Here is a 21,055-nt window from a genome sequence, read left to right on the forward strand (position 1 = left end):
GGCTAGGAACTCTTCCACAGGGATAGGCAAGCAAGGAATGAGGATGGAGTAGCCCTCTATGTTAAAGAGTGTTGTGATTGCCTAGAGCTTAATGACAGTGATGATAGAGTTGAGTGTGTATGGGTAAGAACCAGGGGGAAGGCCAACAAGGCAGACAACATGATGGATGTCTGTTCTAGACTATCCAACAAGAATGAAGAGGCAGAGAAAACAATCTATAAGCATCTAGGAGAAGTCTCATGGTCAGTCCTCCTTGTCCTTTGGGGTTCTTACCCCATGTCTCCTGGAAGTACAATATTGCACAGAAGAAATCTCTAGGAGGTTCTTGAGTGTGTGGAAGGTAATATCTTGACACAACTGCACAGCTGGTGAGAGAGCCAAGGAGGGAAGGTACCTACTGGACCTGTTGTTTGCGATCAGGGAAAGACTTGTGAGTGATGCCCTGGTTGGATGATGGCTTGGGCATAGCAATCACAAAATGATAAAGATCTTGATTCTTGGAGAACTAAGAAGGGAGGGAGCAGAACTGCTACCTTGGACTTCTGAAGGGCAGTCTTTTGCCTGTTTAGGAGCATGGTAGACAGAGTCCATTGGGAGGCAGTCTTGAATGTCCAGGAAGGCTGGACATTGTTCAAGAAGGAGCAGGCCAAGAGCATCCTGGCTAGTATAAGAAATAATGGAGCCAACAGGACCAGGGCAATGATTATTACCCTGTACTCAGCGCTGGTGAGGCTGGACCATGAATACTGTGTTCAATTTTGTACCACTCAATCCAAGAGAGACACAGAGGTTCTGGAGGATGTCCAGAGACAGGAACTGGAGCTTCAGAAGGAGTTGAAGCACAAGTTTGATGGGGAGCAACTAAGGGCTCTAGGGTTGTTTAGTCTGGAGCAAAGAAAGCTAAGGGGAAGACGTGATCACTCTCTACAGCTATATGAAAGGAGGTTGTGGCTAGGGGAAGGATTGGTTTCTTCTCCCAAGCTACAGGTGACAAGACAGGAGGAAACAACCTCAAGTTGCACTAGGAGAGGCTTTGATTAGAGATCAGGAAAACATTCCTCACTGAAAGAGTTGTCAAGTACTGGCATAGGCGGCCCAGGGAGGTGAGTCCTCCGTCTGTGATATTCAAAAACTATGTAATTGTGGTGCTGAGGAACATAATGTGGTTTTCTGGTGGCTGTGGCAGTGCTGGGTCAATGGTTGGACTCAATCTTAAAGGACTTTTTCCAACATAAATAGTCCTATGATTCTGTAAGTACTGCATACTTCCAAAAAGTGTTAGCATCGTCCACACTCTTCCAACACTGTATTTGATATACAACATTGAGTGGTTTTTGTCAAGTTGCATGTCGTTCTTGTTTAGTGAATGCTGCGTATTTTCACTTATTTTTCATAGCATTTCAGTCCTGTTTAAATATGCAGGTACTTCTCTTGACTTTTTGACCTCAAGCTTTGAAATCACCAGTTGAGGGGCTGAGGTTTAGGAGACTGCTTCTATCTTATTTAAATACTCATTTTTAAGAAACAGTTAAAAATAGGCATTTTATGTAAAGTTGTAAATTTCCAGTAATCTACTATAACCTTGAAGTATAAGAGAGATTCTCTACAACATTTCTGTAACTGAAATTGTTATGTTTACTACTATACGTTTCATATAGAATAGTGTGTGTTTTAACTGTTGAATTAAATTATTTTTTGTCATCTCCTCCCCCATTCCAGGTACAGGACAAGTTTCGTTTGGACTTGTCTGATGAAGAAGCTGTCCACTATATGCAGAGTCTAATTGATGAAAGTGTCCATGCCCTCTTTGCTGCTGTGGTGGAACAAATACACAAGTTTGCACAGGTGAGATACTCTCTCAGTTGGTGGTTTCTATGAAAGCTAAGTAACGTGGGAGACTGTGAGTGTTAAGTTCAAGACTTAACTTGTTTATCATTTTTTAACAAGATAAAAGTGTTCCTACTGCCAGGACTGGAGGGCAAACTCTTGGTGTTCCCAGGAAATATTTTAGAGAACATTGGCAAGCATTTCACTGTGAAGATTACCAAATACTAAGACAGATTTCCCTGAGAGGTGATGGAGTCTCCATCTGTGGAGATACTTAAAACCCAACAATCACAGTGTGCTGAGCAACCTATTGTGTTGTCCTGCTGCAGCCAGGGGGTTGGGCTAAATGATCTCCAGAGGTGTCCAATCCACCATCATGCATTATCTGATTCTTGCTGTTGGTCTGGAGTGGCAATACATTATTGACTCTGCAGTTTATGTTATTGAAATTTACCCTTGCTATAATATGGAGAATGAAGTGTTGAATGACATACATATGCTGTCTAACTACAAGCCACAGTAAAAGAATAAAATGGTCACTTCTCGTATTGAATAAAACTGTGTTCACAAAAACACTTCTTTGAATTTACAGTGGTTTTTTCCCCTAAAACATATATCATGTTTAGTTTGCGTTTATCTGGGATTTAAGATATTCTATTGTTTGTCTTAAGCATTAGATTCATGACAAGAAATGGAATTGAGAGGAAAAATGAAACTGATCTGAAAAGCCAGTCATTATCCCAGGTTTCTTTTTATTGATTCTTTCTTCAAAAGACTGATCAAATTCTGTTATAAACTGAGAGCTGTATTTATGGCTATCCATTTTGCTAAAGGTCTGCCAGCTAATCTGTTGTTTCCTACAAACTTAATTTTTATTTTGAAGATTGCACTCCAATGCAGGGTAAGAAGCAAAAATATCATTTCTATTTGCATATGTATTTAATAAAGGTGATCATTTACACAACATGGAAAAAAACCAAAAAGGAGTGTCATTATATGAATACATTGCAAGATTTGACATCATTCATTATGGTTTACTTTGATCATAGGATGGAGGACAGTAATTTCATAAGACAAAGAAAAAAGGTCAAGCATCTACCTTGAGGTTAAAACAAAAAAGCCATTACAGAGATTCAAGATGGAAATTTTAAATGTCTCCAATGTGTGTATAGACCTTTCTTTTAATCACATACTGCCAGTCACTTTTTTAAAAGACGTGTTTTTACTTCACTAGTTTTAAGTGACTGCCAAAATGCAATAATTGTTATTGCATTTCTGAGACTGTATGAGTTTACATGTTGGATTTAGATGACCTTTCCTTTTTCTGTTCAGAACTGTTCTTGCTTGACCTTTCTTCATCACTTTCAACTGCTTTTAAAATTGCAAGACAGATTGAAAATATTTATAAGAGCAAAGAATTTGAACCCCAGGCTTCTAGCTCCTAGGAACGATGTTCTAAGCAACAGGCTGATACACACAGCAGCAGGCACCCACTACATCGTCCATTCATCCTTAGGGAGCAAGCCCACAGTGTATATTGCTCTTTGGATACCAAATAAGCAGATGTGACAGTCAGTAATGCAGACCTGATGCCGTTGTCTCATGTTGGGGTTTTTACCTCTCCAGCTGGTGTATGCTGGGTTCCAGCATGGAGACTTATTCTTCCTGAGACCCTGAACTCTCCTCATGGTCTACTGCAAAGTTTGCTGCTTACTTTCTTTTGTGCTTTTGGGATCAGGTGTCAAAAATGACCACAATAGTATGTTGCTTTGTAAGTGCTTAAGACATCACTTAGGCCCGTGTAGTATCAGGTTCTTCTACTAGTTTTGGAATTCAAAGTATATTCAAAGCCTTCATTCATGTTCCATAAGCAAATTAGACTTGAAGGCTCTCCCCTACGAGAGTACTGAGTGCTTACAAGTGTGAGCAGGACACAAAAAGAGTAGTCACAAATTAATCAGCATTTGACAGGTCTTAGGAATCTGAGCTCTACTTTGATATTTTTTTAAAGCCTACAAAGAAATCCATCAAAATATAATGTAATTAATGTCTGTTTGTATTGCAAGTGAGATAGAGCAGTTTTTAGTGATATTTAGTACTTCATTAGTCAAAATCATTATCTTTCCTTTTTGTTTGAGGCAGTCTTAAGAATGTTCTGCTGGAGTCTTCACAGAGTCTCTAAATCACTGAACAAATGAACAATTAATGCTTAATTGAATTTGCTGTAAAGGGGTCATCTTACACAGCGGCCAGCTGAAGCTTTCAATTTCCTCATGTATAATGCTGCATTGAATTGCCCATGGCCTTGCTCTTTATAGTAATGTGAGTTGCCTAAAAAAAAAAACCAAAATGACACAGGTATTGTGACACATGTTTAAATAGCAGATTTTGCCTTAACGTTCACAATCTTCCCTTTGAAATGCCCCTCAACGTGTAGAGTTTTTTCTTTATCGATAGATATTTATTCTCTTATTGCCTCTAACATAGGCCTACAAGGAATCTGTGCTGCCGACTGCAGCAGTTAAGGGGTTTTAATAAGGTTGGTTATTAAAGTAAGTGTTGTGTATCACCATTCTGTGTCACTTTGTAGCAAATAAAGCTCTTAGATAAAGCAGTATAGGTATTTTATTGTCAGCTTGATATTATTCTTTTGTAACAATATTGTAAACTGGGTTCATTTTGAAGCTGAAAGACTTTAGTTTCCAATATATCGCTAACCTGTTACCTTATCAAATACTTTACACACCTTTCTACATGATATTTTGTCCTTAATGATTGTCAAAAAAGTGTTGTCTCAGAAGTAAATAAATTTAACATTTAGAACAAGTTAATAAGTGCATACAAATTTTAGTTGATCCTAATGAAGACTGAAGAGCCATTTCTCCCAGGAGTCATTTTCATTGTGGAAGCATTGTTTATTTCTGCAGAGGAAGGAAACAATCTCCATTTGACATGACTAATTTCACATATTATTTCCCTTGTAAATTTGCAAGACAGGTCAATTGCATTCATGGATCACATTCTACAGAGATTAAAAAAGTTATTCCTTGAGGGATTAGGGGTGTCCCACCAAAATGTAGCTGTACAATTTGGGTTTCTACTGATGCTTGGCTATTTTCTGCCAATGTTGTTGTAAATGTTATGTGGCTTTAGACTTATCTCCAAGCTGTGGTCCCAGTGGTACTGCATGCCAGAATGCAGCTGTGGTTTCTCCCCCTCGGGACAGTGCTTCTGTTTCCTACTGTTGAATGCCAAAATATAATAGGGAACAACTACCAGCAAGATTGTGTAGACTAGCTGAAAGCATTTGATAAGCGTCAAAATAAAGTTGGTTTCTATGACTTTTTTTCTCCTGAAGGATTGTGAAAATCGCCTGCCTTTAGGCATTTCACCATGATTCTAAACACAGAGGTCAATTTACACATAACTTTTGTTCTTTGCGAGTAAACCAAGTTGAATAAGTGCTGGGCTATGTGATTTTTTTATCATTATTATTTCTTTCAGTATTGGAGAAAATAACCCTTTTTCCTGCCTGTGATGGAAAGAAGTGAATGCTCAAGAAAGAGACTTTTTCAAGCTCTTGTGGACTTCATCAAGGAGTTCTGGAAGGCAAAAGTTGCAGGTTTGATAGCATGGGGAATTGAGAGCTCAGGAGGTAGAGAGGCCTTTTGAGTCTCTGTTCAATGAAGGTTTAAAAACAAACATTTTTTAAAGGAAATGAGCCTCATCTTTGGGGCTCCAGATGCTGTGGCATTTCTTTCCACTAAAAACATAGGAGCCTCAAAGGCCAAAGTAAGCAACTTCCTCTCAAGCCAAAGATAACTGGAAGAGGCTAGATTCAATGGTAAATTCTTCTACCTGTTAATATATTTTCATATTTAATAATAGAAATTATTGCTGTACTGAACACAAGTACATACAGTTACAGCAATGAGGCCACATTTCCTCAGTGCAGAAAAGCCACAAAACTATGGCAATCTCCTCTCTTCTGTTCCCAACAGTATGTTATAAGTATAATTCATATGATCCTTCATTTCCAACCTTGAGAAACGTTATCGTTTGGAAAGGACAACCATTTCTTCCTTACTTACAAAAATGTTTTAAAGTGCTGATAAGTTAGCCAGCTGTAGGCAACCAATTAAATTGTCACTAACAGGCTCAGCAACTGGAATGCACAGTGAGCAGTTCAGTATTTCATGTTTTAACTCTGAATGTTTTCTGTACAGTGATTATATATTCTTGAGTCTAATAAACTCTTTGTTGTTGCAGTCTTGAGGTGTTCTGTTTTGTCTTTTTAATCTTACCTGCTGAGATGTGGCATACTAGAGGATTATGTTCATAACTGTTGGATTTTTGCAAGGTTTTTCACTTCTCAGTTCACTTGATGCAAGAATAAGGCCACTCATAAAATGGCTTTTGTGCCGCATGTTGAGTTGGTAATGAATCTGTTTTGAATGATCAGCAATGTAATTAGCTCTTCATAAATGTGTGGATCTCTTCAAAGGGCGCTATTATACGCCTGTATGTTTTTAAGAACAATTTGAGTCAGGAAGAAATCCCTCTCAACTATAAAGATAAGAAGGACAGATTGGGATCTCCATCTGACTGATATTTGTCAGTCAGTCTTGCTTTGTGGTTCTTTTGCTAGCAAAAACCAGAAGAGCTTTAATGGAGGAAAATCCACAAGGGCTCTGTTGGGCTCTCAGTTATTTCAGCATATTACCCAAATTTGCTGCCTAAGCACAACGTCGATTCCACCCACGTTTTCCTCTATATGTGTGACTTAGTTATGTTACAGAGGAGCCACTGTGGTACCTCTTATCTTTAGTTGACTCTTCTTTGGAGAAGTAGTAATTATTACTTTCTTGTGGGGTTTTTTGGACCTGCTTGATCTGGCAGAAATACATTTTTATCTACTATCCTTTTTTCCCCCAAACTCATTCTACATCCACTGTTTTATGGTATCTTCCACGAATATTTCTGAGAGCATGAACTTTTCAGACATTCAGAGTTAATTATGGGGGAAAAAAGACTTTTGGGGATTCTTTTTTCAATGTGTTTTAAAGGTGGATCCTGCATGCTCACACAGCTTTGATTTGTGTGATATAGCAACACAAGAGTTGTCTGACTCTTGATCCTCACACCTTCCCATTGTATATGTTCTAGGATTTTTCCTCTATGTCTTTTGAACTAAACTTCCTCTCCTCCCTGCTCAAGACAAATAATGAAGGATATGACCTGCAATGTACCAGTTGAGTAGACATAAATGGGTTGTCAAGACTTCTCTGGAGACATTCAAAACTCACCTTGACGAGTTCCTGCATAACCTACTCTAGGTGGTCCTCCTCTGACAGGGGAGTTGGACTGGGTGATTTTTCAAGGTCCTTTCCAGCTCTTTAAGTTTCTGTGATTCCTTGTTAAAACCCAAAAGACATCATGAACCTGATCCCACAGCACATTTCATGTTGCAGAGAGGTTTGTAAAGTATTCAAAACAAGCTATTAAATGTGTACATGTACTGACTGAGCACTGGCCAACCAACTGGATATGTATCTGATCCAACTAGTGACTTTTTGGGGGCTGATCTGCATATTCTGTTCCCAGCTCCTATAAATCCTTAGAACATGAAAAACAGGACAGGCCCAGGACTACTACAACATCCTAGATGTAAGTAAATTTCTTACTTTAATCCTTGCATTCTATGTACCAAATATTGTTGAAAATTGTTCTTAGGAGTTCACATATCAATAGGTTTTTGCATTTTTAAATGCTCCTGTACAAAGTAAGTTCTGATTTTATTTTGTAAAATCTCATGGCTTTTAGCACTTCATGCAGCATCACCTATTAAAAATAAAACCAAAAAAAACCCAGACTTGGGGGGGATAAGACGTGTTATTTTAAAATAAGGATTGGTTTTTTCAGTGTATTAGTCTAAGCGTTAACATACTGCAGTAGGAATGTTTAATAAGTGGTTTATCCTGGTTTGATATCTCTAAGTAACCAGTACTGTGAGTGAATTGCATGTCTGTCTAATAACTTCTGAATCCCTTTAATAGCTGCTACCAATTTTGTCTTGAGGACAAGTCCTAAAGGTGAAGTCTTTGTTTCTTTCACAAAGGTAGATCCTAAGTCACATGAAGGTCTCCAGGAGAATGTCAGGCAGCAGTTTCATCCTGCATATGTATTTGTATGTATGTATACATCTGTGGGGCTACATAGACTCATAACATTCTACATGGTGTGAGGCTGTGAGCTCCATCAGATGTATCAAAACATGGGGCAGTAGTTGGTAGGAAAGCAACCTATACCGTTTGTATGGCAGAATAACTTCTTAAAACTCATCCTGTTAAGTCTCTCCAAGAAGCATTGCAGAAAAAAAACAGATCAGTGAAAAAAAAAAAGTTTTACCATAGTCTTGTTTGACCCGGCAGTTGTATTTTGTGTTACTAAAGAGTACTATAACGCTAGGTTGTGGGTGCTTTATTTGCTGTGTAACATCCATCTTGGTTTCACACCAGCTCTTTTCTTCTGGAATCACTAGTGCTCTTTCTTTTGAGACTGAGGGTGAAGGAAACAAAACAAATTATTCCATCTTTTCTTTTTTGTCCCCTAACTGTAGGTTGTCATTGTTTTTAACTGCCAGTGCTACAGGAGCAGGAAGAGGCACAGTTGTCTTTTTTTTCTTTTAGGGGAAGCAGCAGTAATTGCTAAAGTAGTATTTGGAAGCAAGGTGGTGGGGAAGGGAGGGATGGGCTCTTTGCTTTCATGTAAAAGGCATATATCTTTTTGGCAAGAAATGTTCCAGTTCTTAGAGGTGGTTACGTGGCTTTGTCCTTTTTGAGTGCAATCTAAAATAAAAGACGCTTTTGCAATGCTTTGGAGGAATAATGACTTTGGGAAAGGGAAGGAGGAATCTTAACACCTCCTCACAGAGTGGAGGTAGCAGCAAAGAGAGGTAATATCATTAAATGGCCTGCTTTTTGTAGTCAGCAGAGGTTTTACTCACAAGACCTGGTGTCATCAGTGGATGGTAAAATACCATGGTTATTATGAAGCATCTGAAGCGCGTATACTTGAGGAGTCTTTAGGGAGTCATTCAAAACAGATTGCAGGTGAGTTGTGTTAAAATACATTTTTGTAACCTCTTCGGCTGATGTGGTGATTCTTTGTAATAATGGACCTACTTGAAGTGTCCTTCTGTCTTCTGTGATTTAAAAGGGACTCTGCCTGGCAAGGGGAAGAAATTTCACTTTGGAGGGTGAAACACCTAACCCCAGTTACTTCTAGAGTATTGTGCAGTGATGTGTTACACCTGCACGTGTACAAACTTGAAATGACAGGAGTGTTCCTTGCAGGGGAATTTGTTGCTCATTGATACACAGACCTTAATCAGTTAAGCCGTGTGTGAGATGATGCTTTTCAAAGGGGTTTAAGCTGTAATACGGGGAAGTACATAAATTCAGAATAAAGCCTCTCCTCAATTAGAAGTTGTGCCAAATTTAACAGAGCCACTTTGGATTCCTTCCCTTGACAAAAACATGTTTGTCCTAAATCGTCCACTTGCCTCAACAATGGCAAGTGATAGGAAGGTGGTGATTTTGCAGACTTGCTCTGAGGAAGATATTTGATGTCAAATAACAACACTTTCCCTATCTCACTTGGTGCTTAAACATTAATTGGAATATGTAATGGGTAAAAGACATTCCACAGTGTCAAACTAACTGCTGCATTTGTCCTTGATGTGTAAAGGACAAATGTGTCTTTTCTTCAGTGTGTTTCTTTCACGGGGAGTCAGGTTGTGAAATTAATTTGTAACCACAGGCTTTTCTCTCCCATGTCTGTTTAATGTAACGTCTCTCGCTGATTAGAGACTGAAGAATCCATATTGCAAAAGAGAAATGGCTGTTTTGTTTGGGGTTTTTTTTAAATGCATTTCTTTTATGGCAGAGTCCTAAATAAACAGTTTTCTAGCTGAGAAGATGGGAAGTAATTAGGAGGAAATCTCTGCTTTAAACAAACCATTTCTTTGAACTTTAGGTAGAATACCAATCTCCATGTTTTCATGCAGTTATGCAGGTATTGAGAAGGGCCTACTTATCTTGCCTAGCTGTTATGTAATGTCCTGTGACAGGGACACTGTGTCCACAGGACAGGGACAGAGATTTTTTTCTCTTCCAGTAAATACTGGATTGTTTTTTTCCCTATATCTTGCAATGTCAACTGTACTCTTTTACTCCAGTCAGCTGTCTGTCACCTTTCTAGTGCTGTATCATCAACTGACATATCAGGGAAAAAACTTCCGCTGAAAGCACAGCTGCTCTAGCTGAGGCAGGCAGCTTCCATATCAGATTAAACTTGGGTTTTTTTTCCCTTTGGCTGTCCCTGCTGGGAGCCATTCTTGTGTGGATAACTGCTTCAGTTCTGACATTCAGGTCTGACGATGCAGTGGCTGACTCGGATACGAAGTTTTCTGACCCAGCAGAGATAAAGGGGATATGGTTGGTTCTGTAACGATTATCTGAGTCATTCAACAGCCTCAAGGGTGATGACAGAAGCATGCATAGCAGCAATCTTTTTTCTTTAAAGGAGTGATTCAGCTGAGATCTGACCAAGTTCTACCAAGTCAGTATTATACTGGAAACTATTTTGAAGGGAAAGCACAGCAACTGACGTTGGGATAATGAATGAGGACTTCTTAAAAATGGAGTACATGACAGAGTGCTGGCTGCTGTAAGAACTGTACTTGTTGAAACCCTGAATGGGAGGAAAAAAATGTGGCTATATAGTTCCAAGGTGCTCTGTGCAGTTGGCCTACACAGTTTGCTAAAATCTGTAAGTTGTATCTTTTTAAGGATATGGGGCCATATTGCATTTATCTCTTCCAAGTTGTAAACAACATGCCAATAACAAAGTACTGAGTGGCATCTTACTCTTCAAACAAGGAGATGACAGGTCTTAGCTCCCATTCCACTTCTAACTTGACAGATGCTGTGTTTGGAATAATAGCTGAGAGACTCCATGTTACAACCCTGGCTGTGGCTCTTGTCCATTGGCGAAGATTTTTTGCTTTTTGAGCTTTCATTTCCCTCCCAGCTCTGTAAACTCAGTAGTGCAGGACTTATTTTTAACTTGTCTCACACAAGAATTACTGTAGCTTGGGGCTTTAATTTCAAATGGATCTGGGAAGTGCAGTTGTAATCTGCCAAACTGCAATGTGCTTTGATTGCGTTTTGCATTCAGCCATGGTGTGTTGGCTTCTATTTGTTCCAAACGATAGAGCTGAAGGATGCTTGGAGAAATGTACTTGCTGGAACTCCTGTTCCTGTCAAACACTCTTTTGATGGTTCTCTCCATCCTTCTGTCCTAAAAAGCTGTAGTAAAAATACATAGAATTAAAATCTTTCTTTCATTAACTAATCCTAAAGCCCTGTACATACAAAAAGAAAGCTTAACTGAAATCCAGCAAAAATACAATGCTTAAGCAATCAATAGCCACAAGACACATTCTCCAGACCTTTTTATTAGGGCCCGTGTTTTCTGCATCTGTGTCATCCAGCTTAATGGGTACTTGATCCTGATTTAATGTGCTGCAACAGATAAATTCTTTTATTCAATGAAGAAACATAAGGAGAAGCTAAGAGCTGTACACTTTTTTCTAGTTTAACACCATATGGATTGTAAATGAGCCTGTACAAGAACAAGAACAAGAGAAGTTCCAAGGATTATTTTTTCATTTACTGTTTGAGCTATACCATAAGCATGAAAATCAACTCATTTAAGACTCATAAACCAGCATAAATCAGAACACCCACAGTTCAGTCTTACATCTCCATTGTCTGTGTATACAAAAGGCTTACTTAGCATAGATTTTTCCACTATTTCAATATTTTGTGGCCCATGTTAATATCTCTGTTCATGTACCTACTAATGCTCCTCAGTGGTAGTTTTAGTGTTGAACCTATTCTTCAGTCATAAAGATTCTTTTTTGTTTGTTTGTTACTCAGTTTTTGCATATGGAGTTGTACTGCATTAGTGGTGCAGCTTGCCATTTTTTAGCCATGGTATTGGTACTAGTGCAAAGGCAAGCATGGGTGTGGTGAGAGGGTTGACCTTGGACTAGGGTATCTCTGAAGATGCAATTACTGCTCAAGTACTTGACTACAGTTTATACAACGTACTGGACTGTAACACAGGAGCGTGAAAAAGGAATCTGGGACTGCAGATTCTCAGCTGCAGTTACTACCGTACAAGCACAGATTTGGGGCAATTAATCATACTACATTCAAGCTGCCAGGTGTCCTAATCCTGTGGATTACACTATTTACAGGATCATGTTCAGTTCTTTGCTTCCCGTGGGTAACTATTGAATTATCAGTTCATTGCCATTTGTCTTGCAAGGCGAGCAGGTAAGGATCATCAGCCTTAGCTTTATATTGTGATATTTGGACCACAAATTAGGGATTTCTAAAAGAGTTTGTTTAAGATGGGTCCCTGATATAAGCAGTATCCCTCCTGGACTCTAGCTGTTGCTCCAGAAGAATATGGGTTAGCCATGTTTTCCATGTCATATTTGCCAGCCGGTTAATGGAGGACTTTGCTACTCTAGGCCATTTCAAATGACACTATGTGCTGTTTTATCCAAAGTAGATCAAGGGTTATTGTATATACTTTAGGATGAGCTGACTCTAAATTTACCTGATTTCACTGACTCTACTGAGTAGATTTTTGTGGACCATGCTGGGAACTTAAATATGCCTGTTTATGTTAATCTGGAATTCAGACAGGACACTTCTGTTGTCTAGTATTGGCTTGTTCCTTGAAAAGACCAGAGGGATCTCCCAGTCTTAGGGCATTTGGATAATTTTAAGGACGTCTGAGATCCTTCCAGTTGGCAAGGGAGAGGTACAATGCAACAGGCCATGTCCATTGCTAAGAGAAGGGCACAGGTTTTGGCATGCAGACCTTATGTTACTCTCTGAGCAGTGTGAGATGTGAATTAATTGTGCAATCAAATCACATTTAGGCTTTAATTTGTGTGACTGTGTGGTCACACACTTGTTTTCTGAGAGGAGTCATAAGTATAAGAATGTTGAATAAAAGGGTTAATGATGTTCTCATCCACCTGCTTACCTTAAAACAATCATTGTTTCCATGAGCCTATATCCTGCAGAAATTCAGAACTTCACATATAGTAAAGTATAAGGAGTACAGCCTCACTACTACAGACAGAGATTCTTTTCCCACATTCAAATCGTCATAAACTGAACTAGAATGGGAAGTCTCCCCACAGAACCATAGGAGGTGGTGATGTCTCAAGAAGACAGACTACTTTTACCTGAATTTATTAGTGGATTATTATGCAGCAGAGTACCACCTTTTAGAAAGGCCATCTTCTCAGAAGCTGGGATAGAATCAAATGCATTTCACACAACTAGGCACATCACCCAAGTTTAAATCACAGTGCAGATAATTACATTGCCCCAGGAAATCAACTCACTGTTATGTTATGCCCAGCATTGAGTTCTAAATCTTCATGTAGCTTCCAATTGCCATGGTAGCTAAGCTTCATCTGTGCTTGCTCTGATCTCCATTATTTTACTGCTTTCAGGTCTTTTGTGATGCTTAAAATGACTAAGGTATTCCAGTCCTGCTAATGGAAAGATAATAGGTGAGGCATAAATTATTAACTTTTGTAAGGCTGAGATTTACATGAATTACCTGAAACTAAACATTAATTTATATTCATACAGCAGATTCCTAATATCTCTGGAGGATTTTATTGATTATTCCCCTCCTATTTTGTGTAATTCTATAAAATCTAGCTTGATTTAGAGTGGGAAAGAGGCTACATTTCTAAATTCATTTTTCAGTCTAAATAGTTTGAGAAAGGGGCTTTACTTGAATTTGAAATCATTACAGTGAATTTCTCCTTTCAGAATAAAGAACAGGCTTGATTCCAGTGCTCTACAGATATCAGGCCAGTTGTTTGCTGTTTCATGTTTATCGAGTCCTTTAAATCCTATATATTTGGCATCAAGGATCCTATTGGTTCTTATTTCATCTGTTGCATCCATCTGTGTTGTCTTCTCTTGACCTTTTAAATTTGTAAGCTCTTCTGTGCAAGGATCATTTTATAACATTTGCTTAGTGATTCTTACTGTAGGTGAAGCATTTCTGCATTCCTATAATACAGATAGTTCTGGAGGAAGCCAGCAATCCAAGCCCTAATGAAAAGGCACATGGAAATAACAGCTGGATTTTGATCATTAAAGTAAGGGTAAAATGAGGAGGGACACTAGGTAGCTACGTAGAAGACAGTAGATCAGCTGGTCATCTTGTGGTGGAAGGAGATGAGGTTAGTCAAGCAGGACATCTAGTAATCTGCATGTCAGAAGTTAAACAAGTCTTTGTTGGAAAGATGAAAAGAATTAAAAAGATGAAAATATTTACAATAAAGCAATGTCTATGGATATCTATCTTGTACAAGGAGATCCCATTATTTCAAACCCCTCCAGGCATCTAGTCATAGGTCACGGTAGCCAATGTGGCTTTGCTGCTGTGTTTGTCCTGTCCTGAAATGAATATAATGCATCTAGGGAATAATGAGGTGAGTAAAAAGGTTAAGCAAAGGAACAAAATTACTCCCAAAAAACAATCATCTGAACCAGAAAGCTTCAGTCTAGAAAGGAAGTAGATGGAGAAGGATGTGACAGGTCTTTAAACTCAGCAAAGGGCCACAAAAATGATTAAGTGACTGGTCCATCTTTCCTATGAGGAAAGGCTGGGAGACCTGGGATTGTTCAGCCTGGAGAAGAGAAGGCTTAGGAGGGATCTTACCACAGTGTGTAAATGCCTAGAGATGGAGTGTGAAGAAGAGGTTGTCTGACTCTTCTTGGTAATGCCTCCTCAGCAACAGGACAAGAGACAACGGGAATAAAGTAAAACAGGAAATTTAATCTGAACACAAGAAAACATACTCTATTCATAGAATCATAGAATTGTTTCAGCTGGAAGAGACCTTTAAGATCATCGAGTCCAGCCTTTGTCCCAGCCCTAACAACCACTAGACCATTCCCCTAAGTGCAACATCCACCTGTCTCTTAAACACCTCTAGGGACAGTGACTCCAGCACCTCCCTGGGCAGCTCATTCCCATGCCTGACAACCCTTGCAGGAAAGAAATTCCTCCTCATATCCAGCCTGAACCTCCTCTGGTGCAACTTGAGGTCATTTCCTCTTGTTCTATTGCTTGACAGGCTCCTGCCTCACTACAACTTCCTTTCAAGTAGTTGTAAGGAGAGATAAGGTCTCCCCTGAGCCTTCTTTTCTCCAGGCTAAACAGCCCCAGATCCCTCAGCTGTTCCTCATATGAGATGTGCTCCAAATCCTTTACTAACTTGGTGTCACACCTCAATCCTCTCCAGCACCTCAATGTCCTTCTTGTAGAGAGAGGCCCAGAAACTGGGCACAGTATTCGAGGTGTGGCCTCACCAAAGCTGAGTACAGGGCAATGATCATGTCCCTGCTCCTGCTGACAACACTGTTCCTGATCCAGTCCAGGATGCCCTTGGCCTTCTTGGCCACCTGGGCACACTGCTGGTTCATCTTCAGCCACTGTCAGCCAACACTGCCAGCTCCCTCTCTGCCTGGCAGCTCTCCAGTCATTCCTGCCCAAGCTTGTAGCACTGCTGGGGGTTGTTGTGGCCCAAGTCCAGGACCCAGCACTTGGCTTTATTGAAACTCATGGCATCGGCCTTGGCCCAGACATCCAACCTATCTAGATCTCTCTGTAAAGCTTCCCTACCCTCAGGTAGATTGACACTACCACCCAGCTTGGTGTCATCTGCAAACTTACTAAGGGTGCATTCTCTCCCCTCATCCAGATCATTAATAAAGATGTTAAACAGGAGTTGCCCCAGCACTGAGCCCTGGGAGACACCACTTGTACCAACTGGATTTAACTCCATTGACCACAACTCATTGGACCTGACCATCTCACCAGTTTTTCACCCAGGAAAGTGTCTGCACATCCAAGCCAAGAACAGACAATTTCCCTAAGAGAATGCTGTGGGAAACAATGTCAAATGTCTTAGTAAAGTCAAGATAGACAACATCCACAGCCTTTTCTTCATCCAACAAGCAGGTTACCCTGTCATAGAAGGAGATCAGGTTTGTTAAACAGGACCTGCCCTTCATAAACCCATGCTGACTGGACCTGATCACCTGGTTGTCCTGCACGTGCTACCTAGTAGAAGTTAGGATGATGTGTTCCATCAGCACAGTCAAACTGACAGGCCTGTAATTTCCCAGATCATCCTTCCATCGGTTCTTATATATGGATGTTACATTGGCTGACTTCCAATCAAATGGGACCTCTCCATTGAACCAGTACTGCTGATAAATGATGGACAGTGGCTTGGCAAGTACCTCTGCCAGTTCCCTCAGCACTCTGGGATATACCTAATCCAGTGTGGAACACCAAGTCACTGACCATCTCTTCCTGAATTGTAGGGGGGACATTTTGATCCTTACTCTGTCACTGGGCTTGGGGCACTGACTTTCCCCAGTAGAAATACTATTACTAAAGACTAAGGCAAAGAAGGCATTAAGCATCTCAGCCTTATCCTCATCTTTTAATACCAAATTTCCTTCTGGATCTAATAGAGGATGGGAGCTCTCCCTGGACTTTCTTTTATTGTTAATGTATCTCTAGAAACTTTTCTTATTGCCCTTTACATCTAAAGCCAGTTTGACTTCTAGCTGGGTTCTTGACCTTCTAATTAACTCCCTACGCAATCTAACAGCGTTGCTGTGCTCATAGTGAATGGTCCATAAATTCACATTTTCCCCCTGATTTTAATCCAAATCTCCCTATTCAGCCAGGCCAGTCTTCTTTGCCTCTGCCTCGTCTTACAGCATATGGGGGTGGCCTGTTCCTGGGCCTCTAGTATTTCCTTCTTAAAAAGTGTCCAGCCTACCTGGACTCCTGTACACCCTTCAAAACTGACTCCCAAGGGATTCTGTCAAGTAACCTCCTAATGAGGTCAAAGTCTGCCCTTTGAAAGTCCAAAGTGTCAGTTTTGCTGCCTCACCTTCTCACATCTCTGTGAACAGAGAATTTAACAATTTTGTGCTCACTGTTCCCCAAACAGCCTCCAACTGCCACCTTGCTGTGGTTTAGGCCCATCAGGGGAACAAAAGAGCACGATTAGCCTCAAGTACTGAAGAGGCTGAGAATTGCCAAAGGGCAGGGAGAGCTTAGTTGCCGCTTAAGGTTCAGGACAAAACAGACCAGGCTACTGGGCTTGAGGAAGAAAACAAAATAATTTAATGCAACATCAACTAAAACATAACCTTAAAACCCTAAAACATAACCAAAGTAAAACAACACAGAGCGGTACAACAATGAAAAGTCCAACCAGCCCTTTATGACTACCTTCTCCCCACTCCTCCCCTCTCCTCTAGGGATCAGAGCCGTGATCCCAGTGTTTTTACCTTTTCCCCGCCCCCCGCCACCCCCCCAAACGGCTCAGGGGCAGGGAGTGGGGGTTTCAGTCAGTCTATTCCTGATAGCTTCTGTCATTTTTTCCCTCATCAGGACAGGTGAACTCCACGCCAGTCCTCCCTGCAAGTCCATGAGGTACCTCACACACACTGCAGCCCTGCACGGGCTGCTCCAAAGTGCATTTATCCCAAAGGCTGCAGCTCCTCTCTGCCTCTCATGTGGGGCTGCTCTGCGGCATGCAGGCTCTCCAATAAAGCCTGCACCATGGCCGCCTCCTGACACAGTCCCTTGCCTGTCCGGGCTCGCTCACATGGAGCTGCTTGTAACTCTCGGTCCTGCCATGGATCTCCGTAGGTTGCAGAGGCACAGCTTGCATTCTCACTATGGCTTGAGGAGGAGTCTCTGGTCTATTGCTTCTCCTTCCTTCCTCCTTCTCTGACCGTGGGGTCCACGTGGTTTCCTCCATCTTGTATCACTCTTACACCTCCTGCCAGCACTTCAAATTCCCATCCCCTAAATAGTGATGGCAGAGACGCCAGATTGGCCCAGCTGGGCCAGAGGTGAGTGTGAACCCAGGAGCCAGGGGAGAGTCCAAAAACTCTTTACCGAGTCTTCTCTGCAACCCGCTGCCCCTGTTACCAAGCAGAAGCTGCTCCTTGCTAAACCATGACACACCTCCTCCACTAGACCTTCTCTGTTCACAAACACCAGGTCCAGCAGGGCATCCTCCCTGGTCAGTTCACTCAGCAGCTGTGAGGAAGTTATCCTCCACACATTCCAGGAACCTCCTGGTTTGTTCCTTCTCTGTTGTGTTTCCAGCAGATACCTGGGAAGCTGAAGTCCCCAGCAAGAACAGTGGCAAGTAACTGTGAGATTTCTCTCAAGTGCTTATAGAATGTTTTATCTACCTCATTGCTCTGATTGGAAGGTCTATAGCAGAATCCCACAGCAATATCAGCTTTATTGGACTTGCCCCTCAACCTAGTCCAAACACTCTTAACCCCATCATGACTATACTTAAGTTCTGAATATTCATAACAGTCCCTAACATACAGGGCCAACCCATTGCCTCTCCTTCCTTGTCTGTCTCTCCTGAAGAGCTTGTAGCTATCAACTGTGGCACTCCAGTTGTGGGAGCTATCCCACCATGCTTCTATGATAGCCATCATGTCATAGTTTTCCTGTTGCATCACGGCTTCAAGCTCCCTCTGTTTGTTGCTCGTACTTTGCTGTAGATGCCCTTCAGATGAGATAATGGTCCCAACACCTACCTTTCTGTGAGTGTGGGAGCAGTTCCTACCAGATGCTTCTCAAGTGTTTCTTTGAGTTCTAAAGCATCAACAACCGTTGCCTCTTCATTTCTCGTTATAATTCTATCTCTTGTATCCCCTGAGAAGGCAGAGTGTTCACTAGCATAACATCCTATGAGCCTAGGCATGCTTCCCTTGGACTTACTCATAGCAGGCTTAGTTTTATCCCCTTCCCCCTTTGAAACTAGTTTAAAGCTCTATCAATGACCCCCCCTAACTCCTGCCCCAGAATCCTTTTTCCCCTCTGACATAGATGTATTCCACTTGCTGTCAGCAGGTCTGATGTCTTGAATACCCACTCGTGATCAAAAAACCCAAATCCCTGCCAACAACACCAGTCATAGAGCCAGGAGTTAATCTGATGACACTTCCTGTTAACTCCCTCATTCATCCCTGCCAGTGGAGGAATAGAGGAGAACACAACCTGTGGTCCTGATCCCTTAAGCAGTGGTCCCAAGGTTCTAAAATCCCTCTTAATTGTTTTTGGGCTTCTGGTAACCACTTTGTCACTACTCACCTGAAATACCAAAACGGTATAATAATCCAAAGGCTTCACCAGAGTGGGAAGTTTGTGTAACACGTCTTTAACCAGTACCCCAGGGAGGCTGCAGACTTCTCTATGAAGTGGGTCCATTCCATTCTTATTGTAAGAGTAGTTAAAATTGGAGACAGCTTGCCCAGAGAAGCTTTGAAGTCTTCATCAGTGAAGACGCACAAAGCCCAACTGGACAACACCTGCTCTAGATGGCCCTGCTTGAGCAGGGGGGTTGGGCTTGGTGGTGTCAAGAGGCCTCATCTATCCAAATGTATTTTGTGGAAAATCCTAATTGATATGGAAAAAAGTGAATAAGAAATTAATTGGGTTTTTTTTTCTCATTCTTAATGAAGAGATGGTATAAAAAAGAAATTAGCAAGAGAAAGGTTTGAAACAAGTATAAGGACCTGCTTTTTACATGGTCCATAATTTAACTAAAGAGCTCCTTATTGTGGTGTTTTGTGGATGCTACATGGCAGTTGGATAAATGCATGGAAGAAACATTCATCAAGGTTAACTAATGAGCCTACAAGCCATTGGAAACTGAGAGAAGAGAACAGAGAAATATTAATAGGTCCTTGCCCTTTTCCTCACTCTTCACTTTTGTTACTGGTCATAGTTCATTGGTCATTGTATCGTGAAGACATGATACAATGCAGCTGACCTTGCATAGTTGATCATATGCTAGAAGTGTAATGCTTGTGCACTTTATAATCCATTTCATTGCAAATGCTATGTTAGAAAAAGCAGAAGAGATAAATAGGTGTGGATCTTAGAAAAAAGAAAATATACTTTATACAGAGAAAAAAACTGTTTGCATAGAAGCCACATTTGTTGAACATGAAAGTTCTATTCTTATGTATGCTTTTGACAAATACTGTATTTTAAGTTTTTTCTTTTTAATTCATATTCAAAATATAACATAGGAGAAGCCACAGTGAAAACTATTCAAGCACAAATGAAAATTTAATATGCTTTTCAGAGGTTTGGTATAATTCTGAGGTTCATAAGTATAAATAAAATTGAATTAGTGTCAGATGGGAATCAGGAAATCTATTCCTTTTGCAAAACACAGGAGTATTGCTGTATATCAAGATATTGAAGAGTCTGCCATTTTAAAAAGTAAATTGTTCAGTTTCAGTAAAATCTGGAGCATATGCTGAATAAATTGTTCATCATAATTAATTCTTAGGCAAAATAGTTCAGAACTTGATTTGCACCAGATAGAAAACTGACAGTCTCTGTAATGGAGTAAAATTGAGGAGACTGAGCTCTAGGGGTTGGTTTTGATTATGACAAATAAAACAAATTAAAAAGCAGCTACAGTCTTTTAGTGCAGAGAAGGAAAACTCTGGATAAGAGAATTTTCGTATTTCTTTTTTAGCTGAAGACCTGTATATTGAAACTGAGAAGAAAGAACAAGAAGAAGTGACAGAATGTTGTGCAAAGAATCTTTACAAGGTAGAAAATGTTGAAAAATTAGACAACATGGGGATTAATTGAAGTCTGTGTAAGAAAGTTCTCTCTTGAAGATGAGAGCAGCTGAAGCTGCCTTTGAACTGATGTCAGTGGGACACTGTGATTAAATATATCTTGTTTTTAAAGCACTACTGGCCCCTGTGGAGCAGTGATTAGGAACTCAGATCAATTATATGTCTGTATTGGTTTAAAACTGCTTTTCTTCCTGCTGTTACCTGCATTGCAAGCCTCTGGAATGAGATGGTAAAAGGAAGGAGCTCCAGGCTGCTAAAACCTGGAAAGGCTATTAGTTATTTTAGGATAGAAAGAGCCTCATGGAATGTCACATCTGTTTCTAAGTTCTTTTAGGATAGTCCAGCTTTTTTTTTTTTCCATGTGTGTTTATTTCCTCTCCTCCCAC

General features: G+C 40.5%; 1 protein-coding gene across 1 annotated transcript in view; it reads left to right on the top strand.

The window, feature by feature from the left end:
* Positions 1-6,095, top strand: part of PIK3C3 (phosphatidylinositol 3-kinase catalytic subunit type 3) — a 75,160-nt gene extending 69,065 nt beyond the window's left edge. Inside the window, exons 24-25 of the mRNA XM_062018923.1 lie at positions 1,720-1,845; positions 5,332-6,095. Coding sequence (XP_061874907.1) covers positions 1,720-1,845; positions 5,332-5,346 — 141 coding nt within the window. The 3' untranslated portion in view covers positions 5,347-6,095. The remainder of the gene's footprint in view (positions 1-1,719; positions 1,846-5,331) is intronic.
* The last annotated feature ends 14,960 nt before the right edge of the window (positions 6,096-21,055 follow it).

This window comes from Colius striatus, chromosome Z (genome assembly GCF_028858725.1).
Source record: "Colius striatus isolate bColStr4 chromosome Z, bColStr4.1.hap1, whole genome shotgun sequence".
NCBI classification, from domain to species: domain Eukaryota; kingdom Metazoa; phylum Chordata; class Aves; order Coliiformes; family Coliidae; genus Colius; species Colius striatus.